Source organism: Apodemus sylvaticus, chromosome 1 (assembly GCF_947179515.1).
Source record: "Apodemus sylvaticus chromosome 1, mApoSyl1.1, whole genome shotgun sequence".
Taxonomy (NCBI): domain Eukaryota; kingdom Metazoa; phylum Chordata; class Mammalia; order Rodentia; family Muridae; genus Apodemus; species Apodemus sylvaticus.
The window spans coordinates 18856618-18883842 of record NC_067472.1 but is presented as its reverse complement, the minus strand read 5'-3'; the positions used below and the strand labels follow the sequence as shown (position 1 = coordinate 18883842).

Here is a 27225-nt window from a genome sequence, read left to right as displayed (position 1 = left end):
ACGTACAAGACAGATGAAGACATCATTAGCTATAGGTACTGTGGGCTCCAGGGTGTGAGCAAATTGGGTGTGGGTGGGTATCAGTTTAGCCAGACCACAGTAAACCCTCTAGCAAGCTATTAAACAAAGGTTTTAAAGGCCAGCGTGGAGGAGGAGAAAAGCACGTGCTTCCATTTACGAGTTTCTCCTTGGCAGGCTGGGGCAGAATGTGCCCTTGGAGACTTCAGGAAGAAGGGTGGGATGTGAGGAACTGGAGGCTTGGAGGGAGACCTGAAACACAGCATTGCTGGAGGGAACGCTGTCTTTCCAAGCGACTTGGCAATAGTCTGATTTCTATGTACACAGTTCTCCTGGGAGAGCCAAGGCAGCACAGCCCAGGGAACTAATCGAACGGGTTCTCAAAGAACTCAGGGACCTCTTAGGTAGGAACTGGTAATGAAAACTGCCCTAAGCAATCACCGCTGTACTTGGTTGATGGGCAAAGGCATGAAGCAGAGGACATCTGGCTACAAAGACACATTCTTGGGAAGGGGTTCCCACATGAACCTAGAGCACTGTGTTGAGAATGTACTGAAGAATGCATACTCTCTGTCCACAAGTAGCCAATCCTGGAGGAGTATGTACTCTGTTAAAAAATGGTGTCTGGAGGCCTGGTTAGCGTGCCCTTCTTAATGTCTGATGTCAGGTAAGTCCTAGCGGTCTTTGGTTATCTTAGTGAGTGACCTTTCTGAAGAGAAGTGCTTCGGTAGAGTGTCTGTCCTGTTCTGCATCTCACTTGTGGTGAGACATTTCCACCAGCAGCCAACCGTGTATCTGGAGTTCATCTTTTCTGGCTGTTCTTTTCCTGCCTGACATCTTCTCTTTGTTGCCATGTGAGGAGGAGGAAGTGAGTCAGAGGAGGGATGTTGGACTGGGAAGACCCTGGATATAGGAGGTGGAGATGTCAGATGGGAGGTGTGTCTTGAGTTCCAGACAGAAAACAGTCGTGTTCTAGAAACATCTCCAGTGAAGCGGGAAGTCTGGGAAAGGGGGGGGGGGGTGATGCGCTTCAGTCATTGATCATTCCCAGCGAAAGTTAATGTGCTTGAGAATGTAGCTGGTTCATTGTCTCCAAATCTAATTCAAAGGTTTTGGGTTTGGTAAACCTCAGGCCCTGTTTTGCCAAACATTTTTCCCCTTAATTTCAAAGCCCCTGTGTATTTTAAGGGAAATTTAATCCACATGTTCCTGATTCATTTACACTTAACTCATCAAAATATTGTTTTGTAAGAGTCATTTGATGTCCAAGAAACCTCAGGAACCTTTTTTTATGAGCTTAAAAAAAAAAAAAAAAACTTCTTCTGAAAAACAGGAAGTCATGTTTTGCCAATAGCAAACGAATTTGAACCCCAAAAGGCTCCATTTTGCTTCAGCATCCACTAGGTTTCAGTTGGTTCTGAGTGTGGCTGAGGACCTCAGCTCCACCCCAGACACACACACGGTTTCAGCAGAACCGGCCATAAAACAGTTTCTCTGTCAACACTTGATTGCAGGGAGTGGAAGGCCTGCTGGTGCTGTATAACTGGTTAACTTCAGACGAGGACGAAGGCACTTGCTGGTGTTGGCTTGCTTGAGAACCCGACTTCTCCTAAATCAAGTTTTAGGGGATCAGGCTCTGCGAGGCCAGAAGGGATCCATAATGCATGAGAGACACAACGGTGTCCGAGTAGGTGACAAATGACTATGAGGAAGATATAAAAGGGATGTCTATGCTCTGCGGGGCACGAGGCTGATTGATCTCTAAGAACCTTCTTCAAATGCAAAGCTCTGCCACAAGAAGCCTGTCACTGGCAGATAGGGGACACACGGAAACTTCTTACTTAAGGTGATGCCACAGGCTGCAGAACTTTACAAGGCTATGGAAGCACAGGAACTGTAAGCTCCTGTTTTAATATCAGACATTTATTTCAGGCTGTTGGTCAAGGTTGAGCAGTGTGAAGCCAATGTATCTGTTGAGATGATTCTGTACCTTTGTCTTCTTTGCACACAAATAAATTTAAGTGCATTGGCCAACAGTGCTGCTCCTAACTGGCGAGGCTGTGCGACAAGACAGGTCCATGGCTTCTTGGAGCAGGTGTTCTCTTATTGTTGTGCCTAGCTATCTGGACACCTGACACTTTTTGCAAGGAGGAGGCCTTGCAAAAGTATCCTTACATATTTGAAGGAATGAAAAAGACCTTTAACTTGGTTCTTAGTAGTTTATGAAAGTCTTCTTTCTTTTGATGAGGAGAAGGAGAGGTTGTTTTGATAGGAACATGGTGGAATTTCTTTCAAGAGGTTCTGATTGGCTTCCATAGAAGTGGGGGAGCAGTTGGGGCAGGGAGGGATTGCTGGAGGTCTCATGATAGTGAATGATAGAATTCAACACAGTTTTATTATGCTTGATCCTCTGGCTGATGTGATAGGCGAGAATTATACCCATAGCCCACCAGGAGCACCACGTTTTGGGTACACGCCACAAAGACCTTTTCCCTGCCTGTTATTGTAGTAGACACACAGGATATAAACAGGATCACCGGCCCCAGCTTCGAGGCACCGTCAGAATGCAACTGAGGCCTTTCCAGGAGAATATCCATGAGCACTAGTGAGAGCCCTGGGATGGGCCTCCTCCGGGAACCCTCAGTGAGGACACACAAATCCTTCTCAGCACCTATAGGTATTACTGTCTTATTCCTGGATGCAGACTACTATTACAAAGGCCACAGACTGGTATGTTTTCCAATAGGGACAGAAGGTACCAAGAGTAATTTTTCTCTCCTGAGGATGGGGGTCCACCTTTTGGGTGGTTGCCTCAGGGCCTGCTATAGACAAGGAATACAATGTTGCCTTGTGTGATGATCAGATAATTCCAGGCAAGGCCATAAAGCAGTCAGTCCCTGTCAGGTAAAGGACAGAGCTTCCTGCCGAGCAAATGTGATGTTGAAAGCTTCTGGCCTGTCCCCAAGACAGAGTCCCTCCTCTACAATAGGCACTTGTATCTACAGGGAAGACAACAGCCCCTGGCGCCCACCTCTGCTTACAGTGACTCTTTGAAAGCATCTTATCAATGAACAGGCTTGGCTTCTGTCTCATCAAGGCCAGAGAAGGAACATATGGTGTAATCCGACCACAGCACTTCTTTGTGCCTCTCTCCCCTTGATCAGCCCCGATAGGCCCTGGATGGAGGTCTGATGGGAGCCAGGAGGCAGTCCTGCCCCCAGGTTTTCTCTGTAGTAAGAGAAAAGAATTCTCCCCAGAGAAACCTCCTCTGCCTTAAACAGGAAGTGATGTAAGAAATAGATGACCAGTTGGTTTTTGTTTTAGATGCAGTTTTAAAAATTTCCCGTCTGTGCATTTTAAACTTAAAAAGAAAACCTGCTAAACTTTACTAACAGTTGACTTACCTGTTTTAAAGAGAATTGTGTTGATACCCAGTACGTCAGGCTAACAGGAGAAGAAGAAGCTCACAGCACCACAGTGGGTGATGATGCTTCTAGAACCCCTTTTCCTCGAAAGGAAGTCTACATTTCACAGCCCTTTAACACTGAACATAACTGAGGTTTCTGAAATATGGAAAATGATGCTTCCCCTTGTCCTTTCCAGAGACCTAGTGGGACACCCACCAGTCTAAGCCAAGTGTGCTTGTGTTATAGATACTTATTTTCTTAAGCTCTGTGGTGGGTCAGGTCATCAGCCTCAGCCTCTTGTCTTAGCTCAGGCTCATGCACACAAACTCTTCCCGGGCATTACATCAACTGGCGCAGCCAAAGTGCCAAATAAACATTTGTTGCTTGAGGAAGAGACTGAACAATGTTCAGTCTTCCTGAGTAAATCCTAGAGATGAAAGGCTCACTTGACAAAGAGCTATCGACCCTCCTCAACCTGCAGAGAGAATGGTGACCACAGAGGCAATATTCAATTATGACAAGGAACCACTGTGGCCTTTGAAGGGTCCCAGTACCCCAGCTTTCTGAGAGGGGCTGCTATTGGGTGACCTTCTGCTCCCACTGTTCGTGTGAAGACTTACTTGTGGTGGTTTGTGCAGTGAGCATAGATTCTCAGTTTGTCTCGGATGACTCTTCCTGGTCGAGGCTTCCGCTGGAGCCCAGCTACGTGCACTGCCAGGACTTTGGGGCCAATCAGACGCTTGTAAAGGAGAGACAGCCAATAGTCCTGAGGGGAATAGAGAGGTGGAGAGTCAGGGAGATGATGCACATTCAGGTCATAGAGAAAACATAACAAAACACAGGTCAGAAACTACTTCCTGCCAGGACTATAGTATGGCTGCCCTCCTGAGGAGCTGGCTGCCGGCTGAGGATGAAGCGAGGCTTTTCTAACACAATCTTTTCACTGACTAAGTGGGGAAGAGGTCACTGAGGTGCACTCAGAGCAGCACATGAACAAATGAATCAAGTTCTCAGATTTACATTTCCAAATTTGCTTCCTGTGGCTTCATTTTCATGCTGGTTTGTGGTTTGTTTGAAGTTGGAGAATGGGATTTCTAATTCTTAGGATGTCACCAATAAAAGAATATAAAATATCATTCTCCAAACGCTACCCTTGAGGACTGTTACAAGATGCGGGAGATGAAGCGTCTCCAGTAGGAGCCCATGCTGAGGTCTCCATTCCAGAGCCAGAGAAACAGTCAGAATAAAGTTTGCACAGAGTTCTAATTCCTGGTTAGTTTCTATATTTGGTGATAAAAAGAATGTTCCTAAAGAGAATTTATAACTAATCAATAAATATCCACTCTGTATCTAATATGTGTCTGAGCTTACCAAAGTCTGCCTATCACCATCTTACTTTTGGTTGTATTTGCTGTTACCACATCTTGTGTTTGTACTTGATACAATATGTAACTGACATTTGCATTGTGTAAACTCTTAACATTAGCTGCTGGTTTGTGATCTCAGTGTTTATAACCCATCCATGTAAGACCACTACAAACTCTGGAATTCAGGGTAGACTCTTTAGTGTTAAAGGTATCAAGTGGTCTTCACTGTGTTCATCTTTCCAGATAGAAGGCTCTTGGGGTAGTGTGTGTGTGTGTGTGTGTTTAAACTGTGTGATCATTTATTATATCAGTAGCCTAAAAATATCTGGTAAATTTTATAAATCAGAACAAATATCTCAAAGAACCTTTGTCACCAGAATAGTTCTGTATCTGCCCTGATAGCAGGCTTTAAGCCTTGCCCAACTGTTTAACTTAATTATTTTTATGTGGCCATAGAATGCCTGTTAAGTAAAGTCTCTTAGTACTTAAAATGTAAATGTTTGAAATTTTTTAATTACATCAATAATTTTTAATTTCTAAACTGTAAATTGGCTACTAATAGCTTGGTATGATATGATCTCTCTTCTGGTTGGAGATGTTTTCTATTTTATAGATCTAAAATTGGGCTCAGAAAGTTTAGGTACATTTTAGGTCACAAAATTAAGTCAGTGGTGGCCCACACACAAAAATAGGGGTATATTTTCCTCCAACATCAGTGCAACACTTAGTCTGAGAAATAGAAAGTTACATTGTATTAAGGTACAAGGAAGCTTACTGGCAAACGGTCTGTGGACACTGACTCTGGAAGTGACCCTTAGTTTCAGTATAGCCAGCAACTGCAGACTGTGATGGAACTTACGATTCTTACAGGCCAGAGCATTCAGAACACAGCACACTGTTTTTCCAATTCCAACCCAATTTGTTCCTTTTAAAAAATTACTCTTCATCCAATGGTTTATCACAAACACTTGGCTTTTTATTCAGAAAATCTGAAAAAGCTAAATAACTTTGCTCTCAATTTTGCATTTAGGCATGGCTATGTTGTGTTATGACAATTTTCAACTAAGGTAAGATTTTCAACTAAAGTAAAATATAACCTTAGCAAAAAGCAACATTTAGGAAAAATATTGCTTAATCTCAAAATACATGTAAAGGTAGAACATATACTTTATGAAATATCAACCTAAGTATTCTTCCTCATTATTAATGATAAAGTTAAAATCATAGCAAGCCATCCTAGGTAGTCTTTTTGTATTGTGGGGTAGCTAAATGCCACACCATCTCCAAGCAAGACTTTGAGGACCCTGGATTAGTCTCTGAGGAGTTTGTGATGGATGGGCTAAAGAAGATGACACTTATTTCTAGTAACTACAGCCTTTTCTTCAGCTTAGCATGGAAAAATCCACGTAGAAATTTATATCTTAGCCAGTGAGAAATGAATAGCTTAGGAGTTAAATGCATTCATAGCATCATATAACACAGCCTACAAGTCGTCTCCACATCTCTTTTCATGCTGTAAAATGGAACCTCACCCATTAGACTTTACCTCCATTCCCCGCTCCCCCACTCCTAGTGATCACTATTCCACTGCTTTCTGTGCATCTCATAAATTTTTCCTTGGATGACTGACTTATTTCATATAGCATAATAACCAAAAGTCTCATCTATGTTGTACGCATTCTAATCTCCATTCTTTCTAAGGTTGAGTCATGTTCTAGTCTATGTACATATCAGGTTTGATTTAACTTGTGGCTTCATGTATTTTGAAAAATGCCCCAGATGTAATGAGGACGATGTGTCTGCTGTCCCAGGTGTAATGAGGACGATGTGTCTGCTGCTGTTTGACCTACTTCATCTATTGTGCTTTGGGCCTTCTGTTCCCTCACTGATCTTCTCTTTAGATGTCCTCTGTTATGAATAAAGCACAGACATCTTCTGCTGTAACTGTCTGCTTCTCCGTTCAGCTCCACCAATTCTGCCCACATACTATTATGGTCTCTTCTTAAGTATATGGGGGTTTATTATATAGTTAAATTTTCATGTATTGAATCACTTCAATGATTGTGCTTTTCAAAACCAGCTTTTCAGGCTTTTCTGCTTGGCCTCCTTTTGGACTTTGGATTTATTGATCCATCTGTTTTGTTACTATATCTAGTTCTTGACTTTCTTAAGATCATTTTTTAGTGTTCTGTTCAGAAACTTTCTCCCTGTACCGATGTCCTCAAGGGTCTTCCCCAGTTTCTTTTCTATTAGCTTCAGAGTGTCTGGCTTTATGTGGAGGTCCTTGATCCATTTGGATTTGAGCTTAGTACAAGGAGACAAGGATGGATCAATTCACATTCTTCTGCATGCTGACCTCCAGTTGAACCAGCACCATTTGTTGAAAAGGCTATCTTTTTTCCATTGGATGTTTTCAGCCTCTTTGTCGAGGATCAAGTGGCCATAGGTGTGTGGGTTCATTTCTGGATCTTCAATCCTGTTCCATTGATCCTCCTGCCTGTCACTGTACCAATACCATGCAGTTTTTAACACTATTGCTCTGTAGTATTGCTTGAGGTCAGGGATACTGATTCCCCCAGATTTTCTTTTGTTGCTGAGAATAGTTTTAGCTATCCTGGGTTTTTTGTTGTTCCAGATGAATTTGATAATTGCTCTTTCTAACTCTGTGAAGAATTGAGTTGGGATTTTGATGGGTATTGCATTGAATCTGTATAGTGCTTTAGGCAAAATGGCCATTTTAACTATATTGATTCTACCGATCCATGAGCATGGGAGGTTTTCCCATTTTTTGAGGTCTTCTTCCATTTCCTTCTTCAGAGTCTTGAAGTTCTTGTCATACAGATCTTTCGCATGTTTGGTAAGAGTCACCCCAAGATACTTTATACTGTTTGTGGCTATTGTGAAGGGGGTCATTTCCCTAATTTCTTTCTCAGCCTGCTTATCCTTTGAGTATAGGAAGGCCACTGGGACCTCATAAGGTTACAGAGTTTCTGTAAGGCAAAGGACACCATCAAGAGGACAGATCAGCAACCAACAAATTGGGAAAAGATCTTCACCAATCCTACATCAGATAGAGGGCTAATATCCAATATATATAAAGAACTCAAGAAGTTAGACTCCAGAAAACCGAACAACCCTATTAAAAAATGGGGTACAGAGTTAAACAAAGAATTCTCACCTGAAGAACTTCGGATGGCGGAGAAGCATCTTAAAAAATGCTCAACTTCATTAGTCATTAGGGAAATGCAAATCAAAACAACCCTGAGATTTCATCTTACACCAGTCAGAATGGCTAAGATTAAAAATTCAGGAGACAGCAGGTGTTGGAGAGGGTGCAGAGAAAGAGGAACACTCCTCCACTGCTGGTGGGGTTGCAAATTGGTACAACCACTCTGGAAAGCAGTCTGGCGGTTCCTCCGAAAACTGGGCACCTCACTTCCAGAAGATCCTGCTATACCACTCCTGGGCATATACCCAGAGGATTCCCCACCATGTAATAAGGATACATGCTCTACTATGTTCATAGCAGCCCTATTTATAATTGCCAGATGCTGGAAAGAACCCAGGTATCCCTCAACAGAAGAGTGGATACAAAAAATGTGGTATATCTACACAATGGAGTACTATTCAGCCATTAGAAACAATGAATTCATGAAATTCTTAGGCAAATGGATGGAGCTAGAGAACATCATACTAAGTGAGGTAACCCAGACTCAAAAGGTGAATCATGGTATGCACTCACTAATAAGTGGTTATTAACCTAGAAAACTGGAATACCCAAAACATAATCCACACATCAAATGAGATACAAGAAGAAAGCAGGAGTGGTCCCTGGTTCTGGAAAGACTCAGTGAAACAGTATTTGGCAAAACCAGAACGGGGAAGTGGGAAGGGGTGGGAGGGAGGACAGGGGAAGAGAAGGGGGCTTACGGGACTTTCGGGGAGTGGGGGGGGCTAGAAAAGGGGAAATCATTTGAAATGTAAATAAATTATATCGAATAAAAAAAAGAATGAAAAAAAACAAAAACAAAAACAAAAACAAAAACAAACAAAAAAAGATCATTTTTTAGGAGCTTTAGGGTGGTAGAATCTTTAGGAGAACTGTCCTTAGCTCTTCTTCAGGGACACTTTTTACTGATTTGCTTTTTAAATGTATCATATGCCACCGTTTCTTTTACACCTGTGATTTTGTTTTAAACCCTGAATCTAACAATATTGCAACCTCTAGAAATCAAATTTCTCCCTTCCTATTACACTTTGCTAGTGTTTGTTGTTTAAGTTGTTTCAGGCTGAGTCTGTGCCAGGGATCACTGTATATGTAAACGTGTGGTTCCTGCCTTGCAATCCTACCACACTGTTTTAATGACCACTGTTCTACATTCCAGCTTGAAATCTGGTAGAGCAAGTCATTCTCTCCCATTCTCAGGACGAGCTTGTTTTATTGTGGGGCTTTGCGCAGACAGAGACATTTTAGGATTAGATTAGTTGATACCTAAATCAAATCTGTTAAGACTTTGGAATTACAACACATTCATAAATCTAAAGAGGAAAGTTTACATTTTACGGTATTAAAATTTTTTAATCCATAGGTATGACAGGGGCTAACAAACAACTTTTGGGTGGTCTCTCTCTTCCTATATTTCTGTCTACTCTGAAGATGAAGTTGTTCATAATTGCATGATTTTTTTCTACTAGATTATTTCTATCTTTTATAATAAAAATATATTGGGAATACATGGAAGCTTCTGAACTTCAGAGCATGAAATTAAAAAATGTTTTTCCAAGTGATGTGGTGATGATGGCCAGGTGCAAGCCTAGCAACAGGGGACTTCAGTGCTAGGCCTCAGACTTGCTGCTGGCAGATTCACCGAGTTTCCATCTGTAGAGAAGGCACTTTCCTTCCGTCTGTCCATCCCTTTGATGTCCTTTCTGAAGGAGCTCTTCACTTTCACTTCTACAACAGCGCAATACTGCCAACATCTTCATTTTCCATCCTGAGCCCAACTCAAGGGCAACGTGTCCTGGGAAAGGGCAACGTGGCCCTGACAATGGCCAAGGATTTTCTCACACACTGAAGGCTACTATTTGGTGAGTTCTAAAATGGTATTGCTACATATGCAGTACACACACACACACACACACACACACACAGACACACACGCCACAGACACACACGCCACAGACACACACGCACATGCACTCACACACGTACAATAGGCTGAGACCATATACTGGTGCCCTTGGGTAGGACAGGAAGAGCCAGGGAAATAGCAAAGTGGAGTCACTCAGCCTGGTGGTGGGAACTCTGCTTGGTTGTCTGGATGGTGGACTCACAATAACGGTTTACATTGTTTTCTCCTGAAAGTCACACACAGGCATGATTTTTGTATGTGGTAAATAATGTATTAGATACTATATAAAAATACAACAAATAAAATCTCACAAATGGGTTGTTATCTGAGATTTCTTGAGACAGAAAGGCTTGGCAATAGTCTTCCATCTCTGAACTGTTTTGCTGCAAAAGGGATACATTATAGTGATGCCAATCATCTCCAAGGTTACAGTGCCACTGATCATCTCCAAGGTTACAGTGCCAGTGATCATCTCCAAGGTTACTGTGCCACTGATCATCTCCAAGGTTACTGTGCCACTGATCATCTCCAAGGTTACAGTGCCACTGATCATCTCCAAGGTTACAGTGCTGTTGATCACTTGGGAGAATGGAGGACTGTGACTGGCATGTCGGTTGAAGGTTGGAACTCTCATCATGAACCTTTCCCCCTTTTCAGACTGCCTTTCCTTCCCCCTACCTAGCTCACCCCTAAAACAAATGAACAGACAGACAGACAAACAAACAGAGAGACACACAAAAATCAAACAGAACAAACAAAAACCAACCCCATTGGATCTCTTTCCTCCCTCTCTTCCCCCCATCTCTCTCCCATCTCTTTCCCTCCTCATCTCTCCCCCTTCTCCCCATCTCTCTCCTTCCCTCTTCACCTTTCTGCCCTCACTGTTCCCTTGTGAAAATTACTTTTCCATAGAATCAAATGTGTTTTCCCTCCCTGTCTCTTTCTCCTTCCTCCCTTTCCTTCTCTTAAATGAATATGTTCTATTTATCTAATTAATCACAATAAATATATATGAATGTGATGATTCCAGATAAATTCTTAAGGGAATAACATGAAAAAACAGAATATTTACAACTGTGCATATCAAAGAAAATAATAAATATACACACATAAACACATATATTTATAAAAACTAACAACAAAGACACTGGATGAAAGAACACTGCACAAGTTTCCAGACAGTAAGAGTCATTAATGGGCAAAGAAAATTCTATGACCTTTTATGTCAACAGTGAGAAATTTCCAAAGGAAGGAATGCATTACAGCGTCCAAGGGACAAAGAAAGACACAGACATTCTTTAAATGTATCAGGCATGAGAAGCTGAAGAAAAATTGTGTCCGTTTATTGGCTGGGGATGGAAAACTAATAGCAGGTGACACTACAGTGACAGGGGTTTTAAATCTTTCTCTTTCACTCAGTATTTGTCAAAAAGTCAATTGTTGTCTGAAGGGAAGACAAGGAAGTGTATGGAATGAGTTGAACCAAAACAAATAGGCAAAGGGAAACTGACAGAGGACTGTAGAGCTTACTAGATTGACTACTGAGCTGTATCCTTGAGGTCTGAAACTACCAAAGCAATCCCTACAGCCCAGTGCCAGGGAGAGGCGCTGAGGTTCAGCTGCGGAATGAATACCCACTGTGTTTAAGGCCTCGCCATGTGGGGGAAGCTCAGGATAACTAATGGCCTCGCTCTGATAGAAATATTTGCAAGAGGAGAACAGCAGTCAGTGAGCTCCTATAGCAAAGCATCTGATCCAGCCAAGAGCAGCAGCAGAACCTCCCACAGAGTGGGAGTTAAGGCTTGAAGAAGTGAGGGGAAGAGAGCTCAAAGACCCTGGGATAGGAAGGAGTCAGTGTGTCACAGCCTCGCTGGCCTTGCAAACACTAAGGCCAGGGTGGGCCAAAAAGAGGATGGCAGAGCCAGCTCTCAAGACCCTTAGAGTTTTAGGTGTCACCTTAAAATAAATGAAAAGGTTATTATTACTATTATGGACTGAAGCAGAGACAGTGACATCATTTAGTTTATAGTCATCAGGTTGGCTTTTACAACTGTTAAGAAAGTAGATTGAAGAAAACCACTAAGGAGTTAATTTATAAGAAAGGTGATCATGGTTTGGTTAAGTAAATTATATTAGTGAAGAGTAACATGAGATATATTTTGGATACAGTAACACTGATAGGACAGGATGACTGGTTGGATACATGAAGTAAGTATGGAAGAAGACTCATGGTTTTGAAACATTCACATTTAAGACTCTGGAAGATGGGATGGCAACTGGTTGCTTGGCAACAATAGCAATGTTTCCCTTCTCTGCATAATCCCATCTCCTTCTAATCCACCCATGATGCAACAAAGCTTGGTGATGCCAGATTTTACCAGGAACAAACAGGCAAAAATATATCCACACAAGGGAAAGGACCCCATTCTTGTATCTTATTGAAAGAGGAAGCTGTAGGCCACATCCAGAAAATTCCACATGATGGAAGTGTGCTTTGAGCATTTTTTCTTTTCTGGAGGAAAAGAAATTCTCTCTGACCCAGTGATATTGCTCAGAGTTATTGGATGGGCTAGAGAAGGAAGATTTATTGTTTCAGTATAAACTAGACCCTTTCTATCTTGTCTTATTTTAAAATTTTAATTTCTTTTTTTTTTTTACTTATTCACTTTACATCCTGATCACTGACCCCTCCTGTGGTCACCCCTCCCACAATCATTCCTCCATCCCCCCTCCCTTCTCCTCTGAGTAGGTGAGGGGATTCCCCCCCCCCCTACACTTCAAGTTTTTGCCAGGCTAGGCACTTCCTCTCCCATTGAGGCCAGATAATGCAGCCCAGCAGGAAGAACATATCCCATGTACAAACAACAGCTTTCGGGAGGCCCCCACTCCAGTTGTTCAGGACCCATATGAAGAACAAGATGCAATATGCTACATACGTGAGGGAAACCTAGGTCCAGGCTCTGTGCTTGGTGGTTCAGTCTGAGAGCCCCAAGGGTTCAGGTGAGTTGACTGTGCTGGTCTTCCTGTGGAGTCCCTGTCCCCTTTGGGGCTCTTAATCCTTCTTCCTATTCTTTTATATTTTGCCTTTTATGTTCCAAATTTTGGGTTTTATGTTTATTGGATGAAGGCAGGTGAGACACTGTCTACTCTGGATCCAAAGATCCAAAGATAGAACTAGTAATTTTATTGCAAAATTGCCCAGAGAACACGTAATGGGTGAGTTAGTTGAGGCAAAAATGCTTTTTGAACTATTTTTGTTTCAGGAACTTGGATAGGCAGATTAGTCTAAGATCTAGGATGCCAATAAAACATCCTGCTGTTTAAGAAGTTAATATCTACATTAGATTCAATAATTCTACATCTCACAATTTATTCCTAAGCAAGGATCACACATATGTGCAAACATTCATCTGTGAGACTGCTGCAGCGACTTCGCTGATGTGCACATAACATCTGCCCCTGCTGGCTGCAGCACCGGATTTTCTTTCAGATGACAAATCAGCTGTGATTGTGCACTCTTAATTGGATCTCCTTTGCGGTAGGTGACAATATTGAGCCAGTTGGACACTTTTTTTTCAGGGAACCTGAAAACTGAGTGGAGTGAACAAACGGTTATGTGACCAAGGGTCTGGAGAAGCCCTTTCTATGCAGCCACGCCACTCATGGGTACTGTCATTAGACCCCAGGGTGCCTCAGCTTTCCTTCTCTACTTAATCTCTCTTCTTCTCAGTGATTCGGGAGCTAAGTTACACTCTGGTCCAGCTCACAAACACTTGTAACACCTGGTGATCTGAAGTCTCTGGCCATGCACAGGCACATGCCCATACCCTAACCCCCCTCGCCACCTGCTTCCACCGCTGCCAACAATTAAAAATAATATAAACACTAAAAAGATTTCCTATCTTTTCCTCATTATCATCACAGAACCTTAATTGGCTGAAGAGTCAATGAGATTCAAACCTGAAAGCCTCAATAAGTTAACAAGAGATGAATTATGACAGATTCAGCTATGGATATTTCATAGTTCCTAAAAATAACACTTTGGAAGAATACTAAAGGATTTTAAATTATGTTCATTAGAGATTTAGAAGGAACAGAATAATCATACAAGGGAAGACTGTCTCTGTGGTCTAATGAACATGATAAACCTCTCCTATAATAGGACTGGAGGGATTTTTTTTTTGAAAGAATACTTCTGACAGGGGAGTAAAAGGAAAATAAACAAAGAACTCAACAAGGAATCCAGGAGAAAATGACCCAATTAAAAGATGGGCTAGACCCACCCCATGTGAGAGAGGCAACCTCTGACACTATTAGAGATACTCTGTTATGCTTGCAGACAGGAGCCTAGCATAACTGCCTCCTGAGAGGCTTCATCCTGCAGCTGATGGAAACAGATACAGAGGCCCACAGTCAAACATTAGGCAGAGCTCTGGGAGACTTGTGGAAGAGTGAAGAGAAGGGTTGAAGGAGCTGGCTGAGGAGGTCAAGGGCACCACAAGAAGATCTACAGAGTCAACTAACCTGGGCCCATGGAGGTTCATAGAGAATGAACTACCAACTAAAGAGCATGCAGGGGCTGGACCTATGCTCCCTACACATTTGTAGCAGTTGTGTAGCTTGGTCTTCTTGTGGGTCTCCTAACAACTGGAATGAGGATGAGAGACTGTTGCTGGCCATGTTGCCTGCCTAGGATCCCCTTCCCCTAGCTGTTCTGCTTTGTCTGGCCTCAATGGAAGAGGAAACACTTGGTCCTGCTGTGACTTGAAATGCCAAGGCAGGTTGGTACTCATGGGGAGGGTTCCTCCTCTGAGGGTAGTGTTATGTGAGGAGAGGCCTGTAGTCAGGATGTAAAGTGAATAAATTAATAAATAAAAATGGACTATGGATCTAAATAGATAGTTCTCAATAGAAGAAAGAAAATAGATAAAAATACTTCAAAAATGTTTCATAGACCTTGATAAATTGGAGAAATTAAAATTAAAACAACTTTGAGATTTCATCTCACCCCAGTCAGTATGGTAAGATCAACCAAACAACTGGCAAAAATTACTGTATGTAGGTAAAGGAGAATCCTCATTAACTGTTGGTGGGAGTGCAAATTGGTGCAGCCACTTGAGAAATACATTCACCAGGTGACCCAGCTATTCTATTCCTTGACATATGTCCTACTCTGGACAAACTTGCTCAGCTGTGCTCACTGCCATTGTAGTCACAACAGCTAGGACACAGAATCAACCTATATGTCCTGTGATAGGTGAATGTACAATGAAAATGCAGTACATATGCGTCATGGAGTACTATTTCATTGTAAAGAAAATAAAACCATGAATTATTCAGAGAAGATCATATTGTCTAAGGTAACACAGACCCAGAAAGACAAATGTAGTACATTCTCTCTCATCTATAGTTCCTCGCTCCATATCTTCATGTGTGAGTATGTAATACAGCAACTTCAGAAACCAAGTCTGATAGGGACTTAAAAGAGGACTAGCAGGATACAGATGATATGAAGGGGGAAATGGGAAAACGGGGAGGAGGATCTAACTGAGGAAGATGGAAGAGGTCAATATAGGATGGAGGAGGGACAAATAACACTAAGGTTATTTGACAAACCTCAAGGAATTATATTATTTATATTTACCTAAAATCATATACAATATATATAATCACACACACACACACACACACACACACACACACACCATACACACATGCACATGTCCCCACACACACCATAAAGTTATGACATTAGGGCTGAAAATGTTCCCCATAATTCATAGACTACCCGACAAAAGAATCAGGCATGAGAACCCTCCCTTTGAGTTGTTGGTCATCGTTCAACCATTCCCAAAAGTAGTCCAGAGAATCCCAAAACAATATAAGCCATTGCCACTTCCCTTGGCTGCCACTCAGAGTCCAAAGGTAAGTCTTCATTGATGAAGACACTGCACATATAGGACATAGGACTCAGATAGTTCAAGTTAAATATAACCTAAAGCCTCCTTCCCGTGATCTAGCTTCCACAATACCAGAAAGTAGTATGTTAGCTGCCCAGGGGGACAAGCAATAGTTTTATCCACCTGTGACAAGTATAAGTCATAACACTGTCTAGTACTGCAAGATACCAAAGGTGTAGTAGTGGCACTCATGTCTTGGAGGCAACCAACAGCTGTCTAATAGGACTTAGGCCAACTCAACAGAAAGGAAAGCATGCTTGGTACTAGAAACCTAAGTACCTGGGGCTAGTGAGGTCATAGATCTTAGGGGAGAACCTACTGCTGCTACTTTACTAGACCAGCAAATAACTAGCTTTATTTTAAACTTCATCCTTCCACTGATAAGTGTAGCTTTCATCCCTTGTCAAAGAAACTTTGTTTTACAGTAATGAAGACCATTATAGGAAACCACCACAACTGAATACAATGCATAGATCAATGCACCAGGAGTCCAGCTCCAATGGATACATCACCAATACAACTCTTGAACCTAAAGTTCAGTAAACATTATGGAAAAGGGGGCAGAAAGATTATAAGAGCCAGAGGACCAGGAAGCCTGCTGTGAGACTATCGCCTAGAACTGACAGGGATGCCCCATCAATGTCTAAGCTAAGGCTGGATTTCTTTTGTATTTCACTTAGTGGAAGTCTGTAGTTCTCTCCATAGAGTCTATTTTGTGAATGCTCACAAAATCTTTACACAAATTCTTCCAGAGAGTTCTGGAAACAATCACAACGATTTGCTCTTTTTAATAGACAAGGATAACAAGGCCAGGAGACAAAAAGTAGTTTATCTAACTGATGAATTGTAGTCCTAGCTGAAAACCCAATGCTCAGACACCCTCCATGTCTTATAAATGTTGAATGAGTGCATGCATGAAATCAAGCAGATAAAGTTTCTTATTAATGATTCCCAAATTATAAATAAGAATTATTTTTTAGGATTAAGAAGTGACGGCCTACTCAATGAAATAACTGAACTTCCCAAAGGAAACGTCTTATTTAGTGAATTTGTGATTTCACTCAGACTTCTTTTCACTTTCAGAACCACTGCTGCTTCCAGCTACAAGGCAGCGCCATTCTTTTCCCTCTTCTGAAGGGAGGCCTCTGTGAGACTCAGTAAAATGGACGGGAATAATTCACTGGCAAAAACATTCCTCCTCCTGGACTGACCCCAAGGGCACGAGCGCTTCCTTGTGCTCTTTATTTTGAGCAGAGCCAGAGCCCCAGGTGTGACGGTCATTGCCTAAACCCTCACTGTGTGGAAAGGGGTCCAAAATACAAAGAGCCATTTCAGAAAAATTTGAAAATTAATTATTTAGTGAAGAGGAAAAGAGTAGGCAGCCAAAAATCCTCAATTCTAAAAGCAGAATTCAGCAGGAAGGCAGGCAAGCATTGCCAAATTTCAGAGTCTCCTTGATTTCCTGAGAGATTCTTGGTTCTAACACAGTTACAAAGAATGCAGGGGGCAAGCCCAGCATGGTGAAACATGGGGGCTGAGGCAGGAGGATCCCAAGTTTGAGGTTAAACATCTTCGTCTATATAGTGAGAGATCCTGTCTCAAAACCCAGCCCAACCCAACCCCACCTGACCCAAACCATATCAAACAGAGACCCATCATCTTACAACAGGAGCAATCCGGTCTCGAAACTCATAAGGACCTGAGCTAAGATATGGCCTTTGTGTCATCATCACTACTGATAACATGGGCCAGGTGATGCTTACTCTGAGGTCTGAGCTGTGCACTGGTCTGTACCAACTGGATAGTAGTATACCTATTTCCTAGTTGTAATATTAAAAATGCCAAATTATCTCCAGTGGAGAAAGATCAGATCCTCACCTCCCTACTTGGAGAGTCACTGACCTACAGAGAGGCAAAGAGAAAACACTGTGTGTCCACTTTTCAAACATCCTAGACTCTCCTATGAATGTTTGCTCTCACAAGCCTGAGTTGAGGACCTGTTTTTGCTTAGTGTAGCAGAGGGAAGAAAGTGTCTCTTAACATTTCATGTTTGAAGATAATATGTAAAGATGTCTACTCTTTTATTATTGCTTGTTTAAGGATGTTCCCTTCCATTTACCTAAGCCAAATAAAGATTGCAAGCATGAAATGCTTGTATTGCAGTCTTTGCCCTTACAATAGAGTTGCCTCTCTATTGTAAGCACTTTGTTCTGGCTGCTGTGTCCATTCTCCGCAGTGGCAGAGAATCTGGGGCTCTGGAGTCAGAACTCAGTATACAAACTCCAGTTCTCTTACTTGTGTTCACTGCAAGCCACTCAGTTGTGCTAAGCTTCATCTTCCCAAACCCTAACTAAGACCTTTCCTTGCCTGACTGTGGTAGGCAGTTGATGAAGCCTGGGAAATGTCTGACTCACTGGCAGAGAGAGCCAGTTCCTGCTTATATTTTCTTCCTTCAATGTTTGCTTATTGTGATGAAGGCACGGGGGAACACCTCCCGCCGCTAGAGTCTAGTGCCCTAGAGTGTTTACTTAGCTCCCTCCAGAGCACAAGGCAGGCAGGTGGGCGATGCTGAGACAGTCAGGGAGGTTCTTGCATGGGACTCACACCTTTGTACCAGGTTTGTTCAGAAGTGACTTGGGAAGGCAGCAAGGAGAGATTGGATGTGAGGACCACAAGCTCTTTCAGGGTGGGTGTCCTCTGTGGCTACTGAGGTTTTGCTTCTCCGGGACGATATCTTCTAAGCAAGCTATGATATGGGTAATGGTAACTAGAGGTTAGGCTTACATCCCAGTTCAGTCCAGCACTTTCCAGAGAGGACTGTCTCCTTTTAGGCACTTTACTCTGGAGTCTTGGAGTGCTCATCTGTAAGTAAGATAATACTTGAGCCAAGCTGATGAGGCTGAAGATTAACAGGACAGTATATGTAAAGGGAGCAGCCTAATGTCTTAAAATATTCAACGATGTTGCCATTAATAGTGATTTTTCTGTAAATACCCTGTGCATATATGTCATATTTGAATATATTTTCAAAAGAACCAACAATGGGGCAAGAGGGTTTAAGGTAGATAAGAAAATCTAACAGCTAAGCAAGGAAGAGAGAACATGCAGATGACATGTGTGGGGAGAGGAGGGTAACACAGGGATAGAAGAGTAGGCAGAAAAATAAAGATCCAGAGGGAACAGTGGAACTTTTAAATGGAATTACACGTGTGCTTCAAGGTCTTAGGGGCAGCACAGGGCATAGGCATGTCTTGTCTATATGTGGATGGATGAGGTATCAGCTGGCATCCTGGCTAGATGCTGCCACCACCGCTGCCGCCATCATCAGGTTGTCATCATCATCATCAGTTCCTCATCACCACCATCACACTTGTCATGCATAGAACCTACAGTCATAACTAACAGTCTCATACTTTGAAGAGCTCAGATTTTAGTTGCTCCAGATCCAGTAAGGTTTCTAAGCAGAGCCTTCGAGCCCTGAGATTCTACACTTGCTTCCTTAATTGGTTCATTGTTCAAGTGTCACTTGAAGTATAGGTCCTTTGGCTGAGCAGCTTTTTTCCTCCCCTCAAGGCCCTTGCCTACATATAACATCCAAAGTTTCCTGCATCAAAAATACTTGATTAAGGTAGAAAAATTAATCCAAAGGTGCTTAGAGAGGAGGTTTTATAATCACTGTCTTCCAGGTAAGTCAGAGAGGAAAGCTCCGGAAGTGTGGTTACAGAGAAGTCATTGACTCTGTGGTCCAGGGTGCGGTCGCACTGGCACCTCCCTGATATGAAGAGCAGAACTGAGGCTGGCACTGAGTGCAGACCTGTCCATGGCTCTACCAGGCCACAGCAGGGCTCACGGACCCCAGAGGAGGCACCTTTTTATTTTTTATTTTTTTATTTTTTTTAAGTATTTTTTTTATTCGATATATTCTTTATTTACATTTTAAATGATTTCCCCTTTCCTGGCTCCCCACTCCCCAAAAGTCCCATAAGCCCTATTCCCTCCCCCCTGTTCCCCCATCCACCCCTTCCCACTTCCCTGTTCTGGTATTCCCAAACAGTGCTGCACTGAACTTTTCCAGGGCCGGGGACCACTCCTTCCTTCTTCTTGGACACCATTTGATATGTGGATTATGCCTTGTGTATTCCAAGTTTCTAGGCTAATATCTGCTTATCAGTGAGTGCATACCATGAGTGATCTTTTGAGACTGGGTTACCTCATTTAGGAAGATGTTCTCCAGCTCCATCCATTTGTCTAAGAATTTCATGAATTCATTATTTCTAATGGCTGAATAGTACTCCATTGTGTGTATGTATGTATGTATGTGTGTGTGTGTATATATATATATATATATATATATATATATATATATATATATATATATCTCACATTTTTTGTATCTATTCCTCCATTGAGAGACACCCTACATCTGACAGAGGGTTAATAAACAATATATACGAAGAACTCAAGAAGGTAGATCCCAGAAAACCAAATAACCCTATTAAGATTGGGGTACAGAGCTAAACAAAGAATTTTCACCTGAAGAACTTCGGATGGCTGAGAAGCACCTTAAAAATGTTCAACATCATTAATCATAAGGGAAATGCAAATCAAAACAACCCTGAGATTTCACCTCACACCAGTCACAATGGCTAAGATTAAAAACTCAGGAGACATCAGGTGTTGGTGAGGATGTGGAGAAAGAGGAACACTCCTCAACTTCTGGTGGGGTTGCAAGCTGGTACAACCACTCTGGAAATCAGTCTGGCAGTTCCTCAGAAAACTGGGCACAACACTTCTGGAGAACCCTGTTCTATCACTCCTGGGCATATACCCAGAGGATTCCCTGGCATGCAATAAGGACACATGCTCCACTATGTTCATAGTAGCCCTGTTTATAACAGCCATAAGCTGGAGGAGGCACCTTCTTAACAGCCAAGTGCTCCGACCAGCTCAAGGATGCAGAACACACAGGGGAGGGTGACCTGGGGAACACTGTGTTGTTCACAAACTCATTTGCAGCTGCTTCAATTAAAGAATTACTATCTCTGAGTAGCGGCAACGTCTGTGGGAGCTGAATCAAAAAACAAGCTACAGACCACACCTTTATTGTGCATTCACTTATTAACAAATATGTGAAAAAAGTACCAGCCAGGGAAGGCTGTTCTCCTGCTTTGGAGACTTAAAAAGCATCTAGTTCAATCTGGCACGCATGGCTGAACCAGAAGTGGCTATAACGTGTAGCTGGTGGGAGAGCATGGCCCAAATCCCGTCTTTCAGTCTATCCTCTGCAGAACAAATATGTCATAGCTGGGATGAGAGATCAGGCTAGCTCCTTGGTGATTTTTGAACACCTGAGAGAGGTTCTTCTAAGTTTGGGATATTTCTTGAAGGAACGCGGTGCTGGCTTCAGGTACCTAGGCCAGTCCCTCTTTCGCTTTTACTCAGCAATGTAGTTTATAATCTACAGACCCTAGCGCTATCTACCTAGGGATGTCAAAACCAGAGTGATAGGAAATGCTCCAGAATTATATCCCATTTCACTTTTTAAATGCAAACTATGCCTTTTCTGTTTTCACTGGGTTCTACAGCTGTGGGCCAGGGATGGGGCTCACTGAGGGAAGTGCTTGCTATGCACACATGAAGATCTGAGTTCAGATCACCAGGATCCACATATAAACATCAGGCTTGGTAGTGTGCACTTGGAATCCCAGGGCTGGGGATGAAGGCGGGGAAATCTCAGGAGAGAAAACTAGCCAATCTAGCCAAAATGGCAATTTGTAGAGAGACTTTAAAAAATTAGGTAGAAAAGCGATTGAGGAAGACATTTCATGTTTAGCCTATGGTCATTGCATGTGCCTGAACATGTGGACACACACACATACACACACACACATACACACACAGACAGACAGACAGACACACACACACACAGAGCTGTATACCTAATGGCTTTAAGAACATTCTATTTACATCAGGATTTATGTGTTTATAATAATAGCTTTACAATCTTCAGGATACACCCAAACCAGGGTGTGAATGTAGACATATGAGTAGTGAAAGGAAAATCAGTGTAGGGATAGACAATGTCTTTGTTTCTTCTTATGTCCTGTGATGGGGGCTGTTTCCTTTGCTATTTATGAAGAAGGGACTATCTGAGGTATGAGTTATGTGAGGTAGCTGCGGGTGAGGGGAAACAGGCTTTAGAAATAAAGGCTATGTCCATCAGGAAATCCTCACAGGAGGCAGTGGCGGAGCAGACAACAGGTGGATGGACTGGATCTTACTCAGGCCTTCTGTAGAGGCTTCAGTATGGTGCTACTCACGTGGAAACCCAGTGAAGAAGTGGCCTGTCACTAACTAGCCAAATTATCTTGCCAAACTAGGTTATTTCCAACAGAAAATGTACTAAAATAGAATTAAATAAGAAGTTACCTCTATCCCAGGTTTTTTTGGGGGGTGAGGCTCAGCTCTTCCTATAAGGATGCTGACCCAGGGCCAACAAGTAGCACACTTGGGTAGGCATAGCCCATGACTACAGTTAATCTGCCAGCCAACACCTTGTTTTTGCCATTCAGGAAGTGACTATGGGTTACTGGTGAGAATATTTTGGAGCAGACCTTTGCCAAAACATTCTTATCTTCAGTAAATGCAAAGGAAGAGCCACCGTGTTGTCTCAGTAACTACCTGGGACATTTTCCCGTACAGCCGCCTGAACAGTGAAAATCCATCATTAAACACTAAAGAGAGTCATTACAGTTTTACAGGGTCTGCATAAGGTAATATCAGTTGATGGAGAAGTTGAAAGGAATGTCAAATTTGTCATAGGAACCTACTATGAAATGGAATGCAAATTCTTTAAACTGTGTTAAAATTTCAAAGTTCAAAGGAAAGTCCAATTTTAGAAATCTTCAGGCTGGAAAATAGCTTATTGAATGTGGAATGAAGACATTACTGTAAAGCCATTGCATCGCTTGATAATGCTGACATTTCTGGAAGCACAGTGATACAAGCCTTAGACTGTACAAGGTCATCCTTTTCTCTGGAGTATGGCGGATGGGACATTTCTTCCCAGGTACACTTTCCATGCCATTCCGAAGTTTTAGAAGTGAGTAGTTGTTTTAGAAGTATGAGTGGGAAATTGAAAATACGTTTAGAAATCCCCTGTATGCATTAGAAATTAAAGTCTACATAGTGTATATTTACTACCCCATTTCTTTTTTCTCCCCACAGAGGCTTCCTTGTCAACAATGAGAACATGGCAGTCTACTTCTAACTCCTTTCTTTCCCACTGTCAAAGATCTAAATAAAAATCAGATGTTTTTGTGAGAAGATGGAGCAAAACGCCAATAGGACACTTTGACAGGGACAATGGTTTCTGCCTCTTCTGCTTTCTTTCTCCCAATTATCTTTGAAAAATATTGTTTTTCTTTGTTTTCTGATAATTTCATACAATGTGTCTTGATCATATTCATCCATTTCTCCCAACGCCTCCCAGATCCTAATTTACCTCCCTACCTACCCATCTTCATGTCCCCTCCCCTCTCTCTCAACACGAAGTTCACTTTGTCTTGGTTAATTGCTCCTGGGCTTGAGGCCTGCCCTGGAATATGGTTGATATATCAAGCATCACTGCACCCAAGAAACTAACATTCTGTGGAGGTTTGAATAGGTTTGGCCCCCACAGACTCATGTGTTTAAATATTTGGCCTACAGGGAGTGGCACTATTAGGAAATGTGTCAGTGTTGGAATAGGTGTGGCTTTGCTGGAAGAACTGTGTCATTCTGTAGGTGGGCTTTGAGGGCTTCTAGTGCTCAAGCTCCACCCAGTCTTCTCCTGACTGCCTTCGGATGAAGCTGCGTACTCTCTCAGCTCCTCCAGTACCATGTCTGCCTGAATGCTGCCATGCTTCCTGCCATGGTGATGATGGACCACACCTCTAAAACTATTAGCCAGCCCCAATTAAATGTTGTCCTCTATAAGAGCTGCCTTGGTCAACTCTTATAAGCTCTCTTCACAGCAATGAAAACCCTAACTAAGACATATTCCTTCTTCCAGAACAACCTCATGTCAATAGTAGGGTTGAGCCTGCATGGCCACCTCCCTTTCTCCATGCTGAGACTTTGTCTGGTTTGAGATTTTGAAGGCCTTAGGTATGTTGTCAGTCTCTTCAAGTTCACATGCTCACCTGCCATGCTGTGCCTGGAAATACTGTTTCCTTGACACCATCAACTCCTATAACCCTTCCTCAGTCCCAGGGATGTCTTCATGGCCTGTTAACCTACAAAGGGACCTGTGCTCAAAGGAGCACTGTACTTAGTGGACACTGCTATTGCCAATAATTTTATTATTGAACTGTTTTTGCAGGTGGCATACAATGGGACAATGGATGAACCTCTGAGCAGAAATGTTTATGGTATGTTTGAAGTCCTTCACTGCCCAAGTCATCATAGTGTTCGCCAGTCTCCATGATCACAATGCCACAATGCACAGGAGTTGAATGAAACTCAAGTGAAAACAAGGTAAAGCGTGTGCAAGGCTGGAGGGGCTGACATCCCTGAGAGGAGACACTTTCTGTTCCTGTCACAAGTTTCCCAGAATAGAGAAGGTGATGACATTCTAAGATGCACAAATGACTAAAAAGTCCTATCGCATCTTTTCTTTCTCGTGCTATTTTCCAATGTCAGCTAATCACCTTTGCTGAGAAGGCTATGGAAGAGCACAGAAGTGAGGGCCACACACTGTTCCTTCCTGTGCCAGTGCCTCTGTGCTTGGAGTCCAGCAGTCCAGAGTACTGGTATGTAAGTGTAGACATAAGGTGTGGGCAGTTTTGCTGATTCTGCATATAATTCAAGACTTTTTAATTAACAATTAAAACATATACACATCATAAAGATGAACAGTAAATTAATGCTAGTTAATATTTTTTCTTAGAACAAAATTAAATAGCAAAGAAAAATGGCATAACTAACCAAGAGAGACTGAGAGAAAGAACGAAACTTTCACATTTTGGACACTGTTTTGAAGCAAAGGCTCTACATTTTCATGACCAATAAAGTTTTGTTTTTTAAAACTCTATGCCATGATATTCCCTTCTTGTTATGTATGTCAAAGACATCATCAAATGGAATCGACTTCTACATATATGAGAGACCTATGAGCTATGTACTGAGAAGGCAGGATTAAGAGGAATCTGAAGTGGATTATTGTTTTACAATGAAAGAAAAGTGTTTGTTATTATTACTATTATTGTTGTTATTTTGAGACAAGGTCTAGCTATGTATTCCAAGATAACCTTGGAACTGGAGCTCCTCCTGCCACAATCTCCCAAGTGCAGGTTTTATAGGATTCACTACCATGCCTCACTAGAAAAGCCTTTAATGAGAGAGACTACGGTAGCTGGTAGTTAGTAGAAATAGGAGGATTTGCTCTGGTAAAAACTGAGTTTGATGGGTGAGCAGTGTCTCTCATAGCACAATATCATTGTGTTACTAGACATATCAGAACAATTAAAAATTTTAATTTATTTTTTGATAATTTCATACATAAATGTCTTTAGATCTTATCTACGCCTTGCTCCCTGCATCCAGCTCCTCCAAGATCCTAACCACCACTCCCACCTTTAAGCTATCATTATTTCTTCCTTCCTCACCTCCTCCTCTTTTTCTTCATAACACAAGGGGTTCAATTGTGCTGCCCATATGTGAATGGGTATAGGGTGCCATTCCCTGGAGCACAGGCAAACGACTATGGGACACATCACTAAAGAAAAGGACTTTCCCTCCCTTGGTGGCTGTGAACTGTCAGTAACTCCTCCACTAGGCAGGCGTGTGGCCTCCTGGGCCTCTTTCCTTTCCACATGGACTATAGACTGGCTTGATCTTGCGCAGGTTTTATGCTGAATCACAGCTGCTGTGAGTTCATGAGTGCATTGGCCTTCGCCTATCCAGAAGATACCATTTGCAGTAGTATTTCCCAAACTCTGGCTCTTAGAAATCTGTGTGCTCCTTCTTCAGTGCTCCGAGTCTTCAGGGAAAGGGGTGTGATAGAGATGACCCGTTAGAGCCAAACATTCCCCTGTCACATAGTCTCTGTACTTCAACAGTTGTGAGCCTTGGTGTTTACTACCATCCACAGCATAAAGAAGCTCTTTTGAGGAGGCTGAAAGTCGGTTTGGTGACTCATGAGATCCTGGGGGAAGCCTGCTGGGTAGCTGGGTGGCCTATTTCAGAGTAGTCTTCATTAAAGTTTTATTCTGATTACAAAACCAACTCCTATATTAAATTATGGAGAAAGCAAAGCAAGCCCATGGGCTGCTGTCGTGACCTGCAGCTGAGTGTGTGGTCTCTGAATTCAGAGGTGCAGGAAGTCAAACATGGTGGGCTAGAGGCTGGGACTCTGAAGGCAGATACTGGTAGAAGGAGGTATCATTTGTTTACTTTCATAAAAGATCTCAAAAATTTGGCAGCATGAGTTTGGTATTGTTTGCAGCTTCGAACGCCGACCACGAATACTGTTCCAGAGTAAAGGTTTGCTGTGATCTCCAGTACTGGAGCCAAGGCCCACAAGATGCCCCTGTAAGTTCAGCTCCTACAACCATCTAAGAAAAGATTGTCTAAGGTGTATGTCCCAGTACTACACAGGCTCTGGCTATGTTATAGAGCAGGAATATGACAATTGCCAGAATCCTGCAGCCAAGGAGCCCACAGTTCCTAAAACTAGACTTTCTATTTCCTGTTTTCTATGGTGTTTTTATGCTTAGAGGCAGGAAAGCGTTCTTGGAGCTATGTATGGGTCTGCCAGGTGACTGAGGGGAAGGCTGGGCCACACGGACAGGATCTTTTATTTCCCTTCCCACTATGAGTTGGTATTTGCATAACTATAAGGAAAACTACAATTTTGGTGTGGCCGCATAATGGAAACCTGTGGAAGCCATGCAGGCAAATGCTGTTTCTCTCCCAGCACCGCAGTAACCATATTATTAGATGTATCGGCATAACGCTGTCTGATGTAGGTTTTGTTTGGTCACACCGTCATCTCCTACATTAAAGTCCTGTAATGTATACTTTAGCACTAGTCTTAGAGAACAGGTTTTGTTTCCAGTGGTTTGGTTCCGATTTTGGTGCCTGAGCTCATGCAGTATGGTCATCTGCTCACAACTTTAAAAATAAATAGAGAGAACATTGTTTCTAAGGACCTGAGGCTAAAAGACAGACATGGTCATTAAGTTTACAGATGACACTGACGGGAAGAAGCATGGGATAAGGATTCCAAATGGGAATAAATGCTGGGTAGAGGCCTGGAAAGAACATCTCATCCATAAAATAAATGATGAGGAAGGGTGTC

General features: G+C 42.4%; 1 protein-coding gene across 1 annotated transcript in view; it reads right to left on the bottom strand.

Moving 5' to 3' along the window:
* The window catches only part of Hpse2 (heparanase 2 (inactive)), a 282113-nt gene that overhangs the window by 21756 nt on the left and 233132 nt on the right, over positions 1-27225 (bottom strand). The window contains exon 8 of the mRNA XM_052182103.1: positions 4046-4191. Within this exon, the coding sequence (XP_052038063.1) occupies positions 4046-4191 (146 nt within the window). The remainder of the gene's footprint in view (positions 1-4045; positions 4192-27225) is intronic.